Genomic DNA, 15,159 nt, shown 5'->3' with positions numbered 1-15,159 from the left:
GCACAGTAAGGGCAGTAGATACAGTGGTGGCACAGTAAGGGCAGTAGATACAGTGGTGGCACAGTAAGGACAGTAGATACAGTGGCAGAACAGTAAGGTCAGTAGATAAAGACAGTGATGGCACAGTAAGGGCAGTAGATACAGTGGCGGCACAGTAAGGGCAGTATATACAGACAGTGGTGGCACAGTAAAGGCAGTAGATACAGTGGTGGAACAGTAAGGTCAGTAGATACAGACAGTGGTGGCACAGTAAGGTCAGTAGATACAGACAGTGGTGGCACAGTAAGGTCAGTAGATACAGTGGTGGAACAGTAAGGTCAGTAGATACAGACAGTGGTGGCACAGTAAGGGCAGTAGATACAGACAGTGATGGCACAGTAAGGGCAGTATATACAGTGGTGGCACAGTAAGGTCAGTAGATACAGACAGTGGTAGCACAATAAGGTCAGTAGATACAGACAGTGGTGGCATGGTAAGGGTAGTATATACAGACAGTGATGGCACAGTAAGGGCAGTATATACAGTGGTGGCACAGTATGGTCAGTAGATACAGACAGTGGTGGCACAGTAAGGTCAGTAGATACAGACTGTGGTGGCACAGTAAGGTCAGTAGATACAGACTGTGGTGTCATGGTAAGGTCAGTAGATACAGACTGTGGTGGCACAGTAAGGTCAGTAGATACAGACAGTGGTGTCATGGTAAGGGCAGTAGATACAGACAGTGGTGTCATGGTAAGGGCAGTAGATACAGACAGTGGTGTCATGGTAAGGGCAGCAGATACAGTGGTGGCACAGTAAGGTCAGTAGATACAGACTGTGGTGGCACAGTAAGGGCAGTAGATACAGACAGTGGTGTCATGGTAAGGGCAGTAGTAGATACAGACAGTGGACACGGTGTCACAGATTTACACCGCCTCTGACCCAGGTCTTACCCGCCGAAGACCCAGAGTTTGAGGCGGTGTAAAAGGGGTATAAGTCTATAAGATTGGACCCATCAGTGGCACATTACGGATGCCACTGATGTTTATAATAATAATAAATATTATATTATACTGCCAATCGCCCAGTGAGGGCTTATAAGGTAATAATGTAATAATGTTGTGCGTTGGGACAGCCTGACCCCTAAATCCACTTCTGAAATAAATACAATTTTATTTGATAGAGAATGTTATAAATCCACTAAGTTATTAGAACACTGTGTCCACTTTCCTGGCTTAGAACCCACATATGCCACATCAGTGTCACCCGTCTGTCCTGGCAATGATAGGTGCCCCTTCGTCTTTCCTGAAAATGATGGAATAACGCAAATGTTCCGGGTCTTCGTTCTCGGGATGAGCGACGTCCCTCATATCCTCTTACAAAACATTGTGGGATCTTGAAACCGAATGCCCAAAGAGGGGTCACAGATAGGGGCTCCTTTCAGGCCGCTGTAATGATCTGGTGAAGGACTGTGATCTATGTGAGAGCATGGCTTTGTTCTCTTGTCACCCGATCCCCGGCACCTTGACGTGTGAATGAGAAGGGTGAGATGTGACACAGAGAAGTGTTATTCCTGTGGTGACACAGCACTGTGTACGGGATCTAAATATATATCGCCCACATTCATCTGGAGAGATCTGTCCCAAGCCTGGACTCTGGTTCCAACTCCCCCCCGGGCCGCTTCTTATTAACCACTTCATATTCTTCAGGATATGTTTTCTATGTATTGTTATATCACCAGTCAGTCAGTTTGTGCTCGCAGTGTGGCTCTGATGGAGCATTAGTTATCCCAACATATACCAATCCCACGTACTGTAGTCAGTGCCATGTAATGTAGTCAGTTCCACATACTGTAGTCAGTTCCACATACTGTAGTCAGTGCCACGTACTGTAGTCAGTTCCACATAATGTGGTCAGTTCCACATACTGTAGTCAGTGCCACATACTGTAGTCAGTTCCACATAATGTGGTCAATGCCAGACACTGTAGTCAGTGCCACATACTCTAGTCAGTGCCACGTACAGTAGTCTTTCCCAAATTCTGTAGTCAGTGCCACGCAGTGTTGTCAGTGCCACGTAGTGTTGTCAGTTCCACATACTGTAGTCAGTGCCACGTACTGTAGTCAGTTCCACATAATGTGGTCAATGCCAGACACTGTAGTCAGTGCCACGTACTGTAGCCTTTGCCAAATTCTGTAGTCAGTGCCACGTAGTGTTGTCAGTGCCACATTCTGTAGTCAGTGCCACGTACTGTAGTCAGTGCCACGTACTGTAGTCAGTGCCACATACTGTAATCAATGCCGCATGCTGTTGTCAGTGCCACGTACTGTTGTCAGTGCCACATACTCTAGTCAGTGCCACATGCTGTTGTCAGTGCCACGTACTGTAGTCAGTTCCACATAATGTGGTCAATGCCAGACACTGTAGTCAGTGCCACGTACTGTAGTCAGTGTTTAACACTGTAGTCAGTGCCACATACAGTAGTCTTTGACAAATTCTGTAGTCAGTGCCACGTAGTGGTGTCAGTGTCACGTAGTGTTGTCAGTGCCACATACTGTAGTCAGTGCCACGTACTGTAGTCAGTGCCACGTACTGTTGTCAGTGCCACATACTGTAATCAATGCCACATGCTGTTGTCAGTGCCACGTACTGTTGTCAGTGCCACAACTCTAGTCAGTGCCACATGCTGTTGTCAGTGCCATGTACTGTTGTCAGTGCCACATACTCTAGTCAGTGCCACATGCTGTTGTCAGTGCCACGTAGTGTTGTCAGTGCCACATACTCTAGTCAGTGCCACGTACTGTAGTCAGTGCCACGTACTGTAGTCAGTTCCACATAATGTGGTCAATGCCAGACACTGTAGTCAGTGCCACGTACTGTAGCCTTTGCCAAATTCTGTAGTCAGTGCCACGTAGTGTTGTCAGTGCCACATTCTGTAGTCAGTGCCACGTACTGTAGTCAGTGCCACGTACTGTAGTCAGTGCCACATACTGTAATCAATGCCGCATGCTGTTGTCAGTGCCACGTACTGTTGTCAGTGCCACATACTCTAGTCAGTGCCACATGCTGTTGTCAGTGCCACGTACTGTAGTCAGTTCCACATAATGTGGTCAATGCCAGACACTGTAGTCAGTGCCACGTACTGTAGTCAGTGTTTAACACTGTAGTCAGTGCCACATACAGTAGTCTTTGACAAATTCTGTAGTCAGTGCCACGTAGTGGTGTCAGTGTCACGTAGTGTTGTCAGTGCCACATACTGTAGTCAGTGCCACGTACTGTAGTCAGTGCCACGTACTGTTGTCAGTGCCACATACTGTAATCAATGCCACATGCTGTTGTCAGTGCCACGTACTGTTGTCAGTGCCACAACTCTAGTCAGTGCCACATGCTGTTGTCAGTGCCATGTACTGTTGTCAGTGCCACATACTCTAGTCAGTGCCACATGCTGTTGTCAGTGCCACGTAGTGTTGTCAGTGCCACATACTCTAGTCAGTGCCACGTACTGTAGTCAGTGCCACGTACTGTTGTCAGTGCCACGTACTGTAGTTGCTTCCTGAACAATATTTTTACAATGCATTCCTGGTTTTGAAACAGATTCATATCTAAATTCTTTCTAGATTTTCTTGAGTGGGATAACTACTGCTCCATCTCTGTGTTTAACATGGAGCAGAGTGAGAAGGGAAAGATGGTGTGTTCCTTTTCAGAATGAAAATGTAGTTTCTGGAGTCTTTGAGGTGACCCCGTTATATGGAACGCTGCACCCCAGATAAGTTTCATTTTATCAGACTGGGAAGTCTACCATGATTCAGAGACTTGTTTTGATGTCTCCGGTGTCGATAAAGGTCATTAACGACATATCGTGTAAATCGTCTATTACGTACGCGCTGCGGGCCTGATTAAGAGTTGACCGCCGCTGTGCGAATTCAAAATCCTATCGATTATCGGATGACTGCGTATGTGTATGGAATGTAGAGTGCATGCGCAAGGCCAAACCGCAACATAAACAGCATGTGGATCGTAAACGCAGTGCGTCCGGAGCTTGACTGACAGGAAGCCCCAACAACCCCCCTTCCCCCCAGTGCCTAACAGTAACCCTCCTCTGGTGACTGACTCTAACCCTCCCCTGGTGCCTAACCGTAACCCTCCCCCAGTGCCTAACCGTAACCCCCCCAGTGCCTAACCGTAACCCCCCCAGTGCCTAACCCTAACCCTCCCACTAGTGCCTTACCCTAACCCACCCCCTATTGCCTAACACTAACTGCCCCCTCCGACAGCCTAAACCTAACTTATAAGCCTAACTCTAGAAATCATGACAAATACTGTGTCAACCTGTGTGTTGACTATTTGCATTGACCCTGTTGACCAAAGCACATGTCGACAATTTAACTGTCCACCTTTTGACCCGGTCGGCCTATTGTCTGCCATACGATGTCGACCCATTGACTATCTAGTGTCTATCTTGCATCTGGATATCTTTTGCATCCCCAACAGGACTAGGTCATCCGTTTTAGTACTCTAGAGCTGCAGCGAATGGCAAGTGGAACTCTTCCTTTTACCCATTGGGAAACGTAATATACATACTAGCAAAACATCTTATTATATTACATAAAGGATGTATACTGCTAATCTGAATGGACATCTCTTTTAAATTATATCAATAATAAAAAAAATACAAGTTGACTAATGCTTTATAATAAGATCATGGTTGCCTACCTGACCCTCTCCTTCAGGGAGAAGATGCTCTGTTCCTGGGCTTCCCTGGTAATGTATGACTGCCATCACCTGTTGGGAGCTAGGTCATTGATAAGAAAGGTGTCACCACAGGTGCTGGTAATTATACATTACCAGGGAAGTCCAGGAACAGAGCATTTTCTCCCGCATGGAGAGGGGCAGGTAGGCAACCCTGAATAAGAAGCTATCTCTACACCTCACCTTTAGGGGGGGGGGGGGGAATTCAAGTGTTTTGCATGCCAACGGCCACTAAGTAGCGCTAGACAGAGCCAATCAAGTGTTGCTGAGTTCGGCCACACACAGGCTCCGGTGCCGACATTACTGTTATGTTCCGTTATTTTGACTGGCTGGGAGCTAATGTCAAATAATTACTAATAAAAAAGGAGGTTCTCCACCAATGGTTTCATGTTATCTATGGAAAGTACTGATGGCGGCATCAGTGGAAACCATCGATGGTGAACTTGTCTAAGGCAAGCCTTAGTTTCTAATTGTATCGTTCATTGATGAAGTTATTGACAGGAAGTTTGGTGTGCATGGGAAAATATCTCCCCCCAACAAATGTTATGCTAAATATGTTCTGCTCTCCACAGTTCCTTAGTCACTTACAGATGCATTTGTGAATATAGTAAATAACTAATTTAACTGCGATGAGTTAATAAATGATTAAATTAGTGTTATATGGTGTAAGTTTCCATTTGTCTTTATTGGCTTTCAGTCATATTCTACTGAATACATACGGGGAGGTCAGCAGTCGGGATGCCAGTGGTTAGAGTGGTGGAACATGTGGGTGGTGGGCCCAGGTGCAAAATGTAATATGCCAACCAATAAGAATCTACTTCTTATATTGCACCCTCTAGAAGATAATAGACAGGATCTGATTAGTTGCCCATAGCAACATCCCATCCCATCCCAACATCCCATGAAATAAAACTCCCATCTTAGTAAATTCCCCCATAGTGTTATGTTATAACTTATCTTGTAATTGTGCCGTTTATTTATGCGGCCCCTGATAACTGTGCACAGGTATCCTGCACAGCGCTGCGCTATACCGCCGCCTGCCGCCAGCCCTCTTCCAGCACCTGATGTGGCATCGCAGATGGCATGGGACATCGGGTGCTGGAGAAAAGCACTTGGTCACCGTAAGATGTGATTGGATCCGATGGGACATCACATTGCGATGTCGTATCGCACTCGATTGCCCTAGTGTATGGGCAACATAAGGAAGATCGGTACTTGTGTAGTTTCACTGCTGCACTGAAATCGCATTGCATGTGATCGCATGGTAATTGTATAGTTTCAAGTTGCACCTTCCCGCAGATCGCATCGCACGCAAATCGCATGCGATGCATCGCGATTTAGCACACTCCCACAATCCACGTCACCCCGAAGCATGGCGAAGGTACGCGATACGCATCCTCCCAATCTGTTCATACCCCCACTATCCACGTCGGCGTGGAGTTGAATTTATAAAGTGTGGCGAGAGCATCGAGCGCGAGGGAACGCTGAAAACGAGCACGAAGTGTAGTGAGCCCCGTGAGGGGATGCTGTAAACGTGCCCGAAGCGTTGCAAGCGCAGCGGAGTACTTGATGTGTATTCCGCATTCCCTCGCAGTGCTCGCCAAGCTTCGGGGTTGTTTTCAGTGTCCCCACGCTTCGGGCTCAGTGGCTCGCCACACTTTATAAAATCAACTCCACGCCGACGTGGATAGTGGGGGTATGAACAGGTCGGGAGGAGGACGTGGATAGTGGGGGTGTGCTAAATCGCATCGCATTGCATGTGATTTGCATGCCGTGCAATGTGATGCGATCCGCGGGCAGGGGCGCCGTGAAACTACACAAGTACCGGAAGATCTGATGTAGAAGAAAAGACACTGATTCGTGTCAGGCCTTGTTCCTGTATTGTGTTTTACACCAGGTTCCATGTAAGTGGCCATGAGAAAATGTATTTAATATGCATGTGGCCATTGTGCTTTATAACCAATGCAGGGAAATTGCACTGATGATTCCATTTAATGTATACATTTTTTAAACTGCATAATGTGGGTAAGGGGAAATCAGGGATATCGCAAGACTCTGCAGGGAGAGAGGGAGATTACTACTATTTCAGGGAGTCTCCTGCAGAATGCAGATGGGTAGGCAACTATGACTTTGCCAGATTCCCTTAGCGGGTGTTCGCCAGCGCAGAGGCGCTCCATCTGACGGGGACGGGCGTCTTATACGCTCGCGCCTCCCAGGCACTCGGCGGCGGGGAGCGGAATCCCTGCTTCAGCGAGACCTGCAGGGCTAGGGGTGCGGGGGGCTGTTGGCAGTGACGGGGGAGTGGCAGCGGCTACGGGCTCCATCAGAACAAGGCGTACAACGTCTCGTGCGCGCACACCCCCTTGCGGCTCCTGGCGGCGGCTGGCTACACGTCCCAGCATGCATTGCCACATGTTTGCTAAAACTGTGGCAAGGCATGCTGGGATGTGTAGTTTCCCAACGTCTGGAGAGCCACAGGCTGGCTAGGCCTGATACAGTGGATCCGTGGCAGTACGGATGGCGTAATGGTTAGCATTACTGCCTCACAGCACTGAGGTCATGGGTTCAATACCCACCATGGCCCTAACTGTGCAGAGTTTGTATATTCTCCCCGTACTTGCGTGGGTTTCCTCCGGGTACTCCGGTTTCCTCCCACAATCCAAAAATATACTGGTAGGTTAATTGGCTCCCAACAAAAATTAACCCTAGAATGTCTGTGTGTGCATGTACATGTGGTAGGGAATATAGATTGTAAGCTCCACTGGGGCAGGGACTGATGTGAATGGTGAAATATTCTCTGTAAAGCGCTGCGGAATCTGTGTGCGCTATATAAGAAACTGCTAATAAATAAATAAATAATATTATGTTGTATTTATTCTCCTGCAGAGCACTGTCCAAGACTTCCGCATCCCTCGCCCTGAATCAGACCCAGCACTGTAAGCAGCTGGACGGCCTGGTCTCCTCGCAGATGCAGCTGTGCCGCAGCAACCTGGAACTGATGCAGACCATCATCCAGGCGGCCAAGGAGGTGAAGAAAACCTGCATTAAAGCCTTCTCTGATATGAGGTGGAATTGCTCCTCCATAGAACTGGCACCAAACTTCCATCAGGATCTGGAAAGAGGTAATGCCCAGCAATTAAATAATAATCCCGCGCCTCCTCTCAAATCCCCTAACACTATAATGCACTTAAGGTCCTTCCAAGGCTTTGTTCCCCGGAGATGTAATAACAGCACTAAGTCCCTGGTGTTCCAGCGCACCTGCCAACATCTCCAACAGCACCGGTCTGGGGTATTAGTTGGTGCTGAGCTCAGGTTTCTGCACGGGGAACTTTAAAACCATGGTGGTTTCAATATTAAGGGGATCTATTGTTATATCTGTGCATTGTATGTATTAAAATAAGTATTTGTGTTTTTATTATTATGGGGGCTAGACTGCACACCCTTTCGCACTGCAAATGCTGGTTCGCACTTGGGATTTGGACACAGTTGCGACCCAGGAGTGACCCGGCATTTGTGAAGTGAAGCTCCCCGCAGCAACACGGTAAGTAAGCTGGGCTGCTGACATCATAAAGGGGCGGAGCAGCGGCGGTGTCATTGGGGGCGGGGGAGGAGGCAGCACTTGGAGCTGACGCTGCCTCCTTCCTATAGTGTGAACGGGACCCGGGTCGCTCGACCCAGCTTACCTGTTCACACTGCCCTGCAACCCGGGTCTGACCCGGGTAAAACCGTTCTTTTACCCGATTCGGATTGCTGGGTTGACCCAGGATTTTTTAAAAGGCCCTTTCACACCGCACAGTGACCCGGGTCGGACTCAGGTTATTTGTGTGGTGTGAAAGGAGGATTACTAGCATTACATCTCACCTATGTAAAACTCTTAATACATAGCTTATGCTTCTTATTAACACTTACTAGTACTTTATCCTCTATCTGGCATGATGGTTTGGGGCGTTTGGTCTGTGGTGACATCAGTAGACCTGTGTCCTGGACTTGTAACTGAGGGGGGTAGATTTATTAAAGCAACTTAAAATAAAAAAGAAGTGATGTTGCCCGTAGCAACTATTCCGATTCTGTCTAGTGGGGAGGTAGGGACCCACCTGATAATGAGGTCACCTTGATGTGGTGGGTGGAGCAAGCACCTCATGTTCTGCTCTGTGTTAAATTGCAGAGTTCACTATTATTATTATTATCATTATTATGGTTATTAGCAGTGCTAGATTGTGCAAATCTGTTTTACTTTTATTGGGGTGAGCGCATATAATGGCGGACCTTGCGGGACAGCTGGCCACAAGCACAGATTTGGTCGTTGTTGCCTATTAAGTTTTGTCCTTGATAAATGTAATAGTACAGGTTGAGTATCCCTTATCCAAATATCTGTTATCCAAATTATTCTGAAAACCATCCATTCCAGAGAGTGAAAAAAAATGCTTGCTAAAAACTTACTGGGGACATCTGTAACTGGCACTTCTAAGGACATGATATGTAACTGGCACTACTGAGGACATGATATGTAACTGTCACTACTGGGGACATGATATGTAACTGGCACTACTGGGGACATGATATGTAACTGGCACTACTGGGGACATGATATGTAACTGGCACTACTGGGGAAATAACATGTAACTGGCACTACTGAGGACATGATATGTAACTGGCACTACTGAGAACATGATATGTAACTAGCACTACTGGGGACATATGTAACTGGCACTACTGGGGAAATAACATGTAACTGGCACTACTGAGGACATGATATGTAACTGGCACTAAATACATACCTCCCAACAGTCCCGATTACCGCAGGAAAGTCCCGGTTTTCAAGGACGTTCCCGCGTCCCTCCCGCAGCCAGCGAGTATAGACCACGCCTCCTTTCATTAGGCCAAGCCCCCAAAATTAGGACACATGCTTCGCAGTGTCCCCCCTCTGTCTGCATAGAAGTTGGGAGGTATGCTAAATATGTGCAAGAAATTGATTGCTTGGCATTCAGTGTCTGAGATAGTACACAAACTTTGTTTCATATATTTGTGTGTATTTCATGTGGTTTGTGTGTTTATACAATATAAATACAAGATACATCATTGAAATATAAAAATATTCTGAAATACGGAATAATCTATTATCCAAAACTCTCCAGGTTCCGAGCATTTTGGATAAGGGATACCTGTAGTAGTTGTGTATTTTGATATACCGTGTGAGAGGGGTGTATGTGTATATAATGGGGGAGGTATACGTGATTTAAGGCCCCATACACTAGTCCAACTTGTCCTATGGACAAGTTGGACACGATTTCCCTTGATCTCCCCCGGCAGCTCCCCGGGAGGGCTAACATCCAGCTTGGCACTTGATGCGCCATTTTTAACATGCAATTTATCATATGTATTAAAGGACTCCTGGGGAGCTGTTGGTGGAGTTCAAGGGAAGTTGGATGCGATACATCGCAGGTGCTAAAGGCTGCACATACGATTTATCTTTCACGTCCGACCTCCATCTCCGACCCGTTGCACATGGGACCGCACATTGGGTCCATTCGGATCCCAAACACATCTGATTTGGGCTTATTTTACTTATTTTCACGGCTTGATCCATGGGAATCAGGTGAAATCGCCCCAAATCGGACTAGTGTACAGTATGTGGGCCTTTACTGTATACTGCAAAGAGGACATTATAGGACTGATTCTGGTTGACTTGGTATGCTGCGAAGCTCGCAGCTTACTGAGTCCCAGAGTGCCTGCCCTGCCGAAACCCCCCCCCCCCCCGCCGCCACCGTATAGTCTCGCAACCACCTACCGAAGATAGGGCGGGCGGCCACCGGCACACTGCGCTGCCGCAATGTTCCAATAATGGAAATCTATATATATTATCAGGTGGTTTCTCCTCCGGCCCAGCAATAAGCAGGCAGTGTGCGGCTCTCTATAGAAGTTGGCAGTATGCAGACAATTTTCCCAGTCTTCTCGGTTTTCATCGCTCAGATCGGGTTTGACATCACAGAGATACAGACAAATAGCACAATGACAGTAACTAACCGGACTCCGCCGCTTTTATTCCAAGCGTCTCCTGGGGGGATCATTTTTCCCCTCACACCACTAATTTATTACAGGGAGTAAAGTGAGTTCTGAGGACAGCGTGATGGCGGAGTCCTCAGACTTGGAGAGCGGCTGCAGGGAGATCTCTGCTTGGACAACAAGCACAGCATCCGTCATGTCTGGCAGATATCTGGGGATACACAGATTTATATCCAGAGACCGAGAGGGGCAGAGAGAGAGTGAGAGAGAAGGGGGGGGGAAACCCCATTATCTGGGTGTTTGCCGCATTTTGGGATGCTCTAAGCATCCCCCGCCGGGTTACCGTGGCGGGGGGAATCGCCAGAAAAATCTGTCGATGCCCCATACAAGCCTATGGGTTTCTAACGCCATTCTGAGATGGTGGTAGCTCATTGTAGCCTACAGGATACACACTGCACTGCTGCCGGGGCACTGCGGTCAGCGGGGGGGTCAGCGCTAACCGCGTATGCGCAGACCCCCCGGCGCCTGGCTCAGCACATTGCAGGGTCTGGCTCATTTCAGAGCCCTGTCCCTGCGCGTCAGGAATGATACATCCCTGTGATACTGTCGCATTTGCCAATGCGATCCTGGGCGGTAACAATCCACTCCGATGGCATTGTAATTGCGGTTCCTGATAAATGGGCCCCTTGAGGAGAAGAGAGAGGAAGATGGGGGAAAGGAGAGAGCCAGAGACAGTATACGAGAGAGAGAAGAAGAGGCGGATAGAGATAAAGAGATGATAAAAAAGAGGGAGATATAAAGCACATGAGGGTGAGGAGTAATAGATAGAGATATACTGTAGGGGTCTAATTATTACTGTCCTGCTCTGTAACAATAATTCTACATCTTTTTCCCCCATTAGCGGCAGTTATAATAGAGACAGAGCAACGTCAGACAGATCACAGCCCGGGAGCCAATATGTAGCTAGTAAAATGTTAACGCTAGATTATTATTTATTTGATTTTCTGTTTCTGTTTGAATGCTGTGCTACATGCAGCGTGTGTTACCGCCCTGTATATCATATACCAGTACTTATATGTTAGTTGGGCACCCACTAAGCTATTTGCTTAGTTTTCCGCATCCGTTCGCCACGCTTTGGGCTCGGTGGCTCGCTGCGCTCGCCACACTATAGAAAATCAACTCCATGCCGACATGGATAGTGGGGGTATGAGCGTAGTAACTATAGTGGGCGCCCAACTAACATATACCTTCTATAGGCACTGACCACCTGCGCTGGACATAGGTGGGTACAATATATTTCTCAGTTTCTCCTTTTCATCAGCGACCAGAGATGGTCGCTGATGAAAGGGAACCTCTGTCGGCGGTGCCGCAGAGGTAATCAGCTGGTCGCAGGAGCTTGCGGTTAGATCGGGGCTGAAAACGGGAGCGCGCACCTGGCGATTTATCGCCGGGGCACACTCCCATCACTGGCAATATGGTCGCCTGCGGAACCGCACGGCTGGCACACACCTTTCTGTGTGTCCTACCGCCGGGCGGCGGGTGCTGACCAGCGGCGGGCGGGGAGGAGCTGTATGGTGGGCGGTGATCAGCAGGACGGGCACGCCGGGCAGCAGTGGGTATTCGATTGTTTTTTTTTACAGTGTCAAATGACTAGACGGCTCCTGATTGGCTGAGTGCTCTCTCAGCCAATCAGCGGCCGCCCTGAAGCGCTGAGTGGGAGGCCAGTCATTTGACACTTTTTTAAAAATTCTAATACACAGGCCTGCCCATTCCGCTGATCGTCTCCCACTGCTCAGCACCCGCTGCAGTTTAGCACCGGCCGCCTGCCCCACTGCTTCTCACCGCCCGCTGTAGCTCCCCGGGTACATGTGATAAATCGCATGCTATTTATCACATGTAAGTGCCAAATCATATGTGAGCCTCCCGGGGAGCTGCCCGGCGGCTCGCAGGAGAATTGGGTCCGAGTTGTCCTTAGGAGAAGTGGGCCTAATGTATGGCTTAAGTATACCGGAAGGTTTCTGGCTCGGTTTATCAGTCACACACCTGCTATAAACGCCCATTACTCTATCTTTTCTTGGGCCACGTCACACTCACAGGACGTATCCCGGGGCGGCGGTAACTTGTGCTTGTGTTGGATACGCACAGAGTTGTGGTGTCTCTGCTGCTGCATTGTGATAACCAGAGGGTGCAGATGGCGACGAGGTTGAACATTTGGGAGGTGGAGAGTGAATGAGAGATAATGGGTGCTGAAGGAAGGAATGGGGGCGGTGAAAGGTCACACAAGGAAGATAAAACGCACAGAGGTGGAATTCAGTCACCTCGGCCATTTTAAAAAAAGCCCAATTGTTTTTAGGTGCATTCTGACTGGGGTCAGGGCCCTTATTGTCTTCATTGTCCAAATCTGGGTGCACGGCACACATATAGTACGTGCAGAAAACCTTGCAACCAATGGGAGCATGTTTTCCGGGTCACGGACTATTTCTTCTCGCCCCTCCCTGCAGGTCTGTCTATAGGCAAGCCGAGTGGTAACAGCTAGGCCAGCGACAAGTTAATATAATACATTTAGTGGGGTATGTATCAAAGCAAAGAGAGAGATAAAGTACCGACCAGTCACGTTACAGGTGGGTGTTTGAAAAATGTCAGTTAGGAGCTGATTGGGAAGTGATTTATCGGTCTCCACTTTATTTTTATGAGGGGTAGATGTATGAATCAGTGATAAGGGAGGAGAAGTGAGCCAGAGGAGGAGTGGCCCATGGCAACCAATCAGCTGCTCTGTATAATTTTATATTATGCAAATGATAGATGGTACTTCAGTGCTGATTGGTTGCCATGGGCCACTTCTCCTCCCTTATCACTGCTTCATACATCTACCCACAATGCTTTGTTAAATACCCACTTTAGGAGGTCAATTTACAAAAGCTTCTATAAATTAAAGAGGTGCTGTTTCCCATAGCAACCAGTCAGATTCTGGGCTAAAATGTACTAAGCTTAAAAAGTGATAAAATCGAGAGTGATCAACCACCAACCAATCAGCTCCTTCCTGTCATTTCTCAAACACAGTCTGTCACATGGAAGGTAGGAGCTGATTGGCTGGTGTTTTATCACTCTCTATTTTATCACTTTTCAAGCTTAGTACATCTGGCCACCTGTCTATTATTTTGTTGGATGCAATAGAGAAAACTGAACTCTCAGCAATATGTCAGAAAAATCCTATAAAAGAGTGTATCTAGCAAATGGCTGTACATAGAAAATGTAGAATGTCCTTTTATTCATTGCATCGAATCCCGGCATAAAGTCCGCTGCGGAATTTAGAAGCTGCGTCTTTCTGTGGAAAGTCGGGACAGTTGATAACTGCGCATTGCTAAACGTTATAGTCCCTATCTTTGTGTTCCTGTAATTTCATGCTCAGAAAGGGTTAAAGGCCAGTGACTGTCAGGACCAAATGGGTTTAGCATGTGAGGTTTATGGGCAGCCCGGCATGGGTCCAGGTAGCCTGGAATCGGAGAAACTCTCAGAAGAAAAGCCAAGAGCGAGGCAATTGGAGAGCGACCAAATGACCTCTCAGTGTGGGGCATGGCGTGGCACATGGACAGGGCATGCCAAGGATTCCTTCCTCTGGCTGTCCTGCTGGGTACATGCTGGGTCTATGAGTGCTATTATGTGTATTATAGGATTAGTGGTGTAACGCTGCCCCCCTGCTCCCCCATCCAGTACCTCCGGCTCTGTGTGTGCTGATCCCCTGACGGAACTATCGTGTAGGTCAGGGGTGTTTTCACTGCGGTATCCCCTGGCAACCTGCATGGGTTATTTGTACCCCCAACATTTGCATAAAAATACTTCTGTAATGAGATGTCCTGGGAATGGGCCTGCCCAAGTTGTAGGGTCTGGGGGGGGGATAGTGGCTAAGATTTGCAACCCCCCACCATCACACTGTGCAGGTCGCACCCATCCTCACCACTGCCTTATGCCCGCTAACGGCGACACCCCTGCCCATGTAAGTAAATGTGCGGGGCAGCCGATTGGGTGGGGACATTTTTTATTATTAGGGAAGCCAATCCTGGGATTTTGGGCATCCTAGGATTGAGCAGTTTTCAATCCCGAATCCTGGGATTGGAAAAATGCCCCCACGATTGGCATCCATAGTACCAAGTGGGATCCGGTCGTAAGGTCAACAATCAATATGTCGACAGTCAAGAGGTCAACCACTATCGATTAACAGGCCATAGGTCGACACGTGAAAAAAGGTTGGCATACAGTACCTTAGGTTGACATGGTCAAAAGGCTGACACATGCAATAGGTCGACAACGGAAAGGTTTACATGGGCTTTTCACTTTTGTTCCCCAAAACCTTCAGTCCCTGTCCACCCTTTTAATGTGTCGACCTGTGGCCTGAGACTACCTCTGACTGGAAGAAGAAATGCCTTTAGCT

General features: G+C 48.0%; 1 protein-coding gene across 1 annotated transcript in view; it reads left to right on the top strand.

Annotated features, from left to right (window-relative positions):
• WNT11 (Wnt family member 11) overlaps positions 1 to 15,159 on the top strand; it is an 85,265-nt gene that overhangs the window by 43,002 nt on the left and 27,104 nt on the right. Inside the window, exon 3 of the mRNA XM_083170255.1 lies at positions 7,614 to 7,849. Within this exon, the coding sequence (XP_083026381.1) occupies positions 7,614 to 7,849 (236 nt within the window). The remainder of the gene's footprint in view (positions 1 to 7,613; positions 7,850 to 15,159) is intronic.

The sequence above is a fragment of the Crinia signifera genome, chromosome 2 (assembly GCF_055691185.1).
Source record: "Crinia signifera chromosome 2, ASM5569118v1, whole genome shotgun sequence".
Lineage (NCBI taxonomy): Eukaryota > Metazoa > Chordata > Amphibia > Anura > Myobatrachidae > Crinia > Crinia signifera.
The sequence above is the reverse complement of the archived record's forward strand: the minus strand, read 5'-3'. Positions and strand labels throughout refer to the sequence as shown.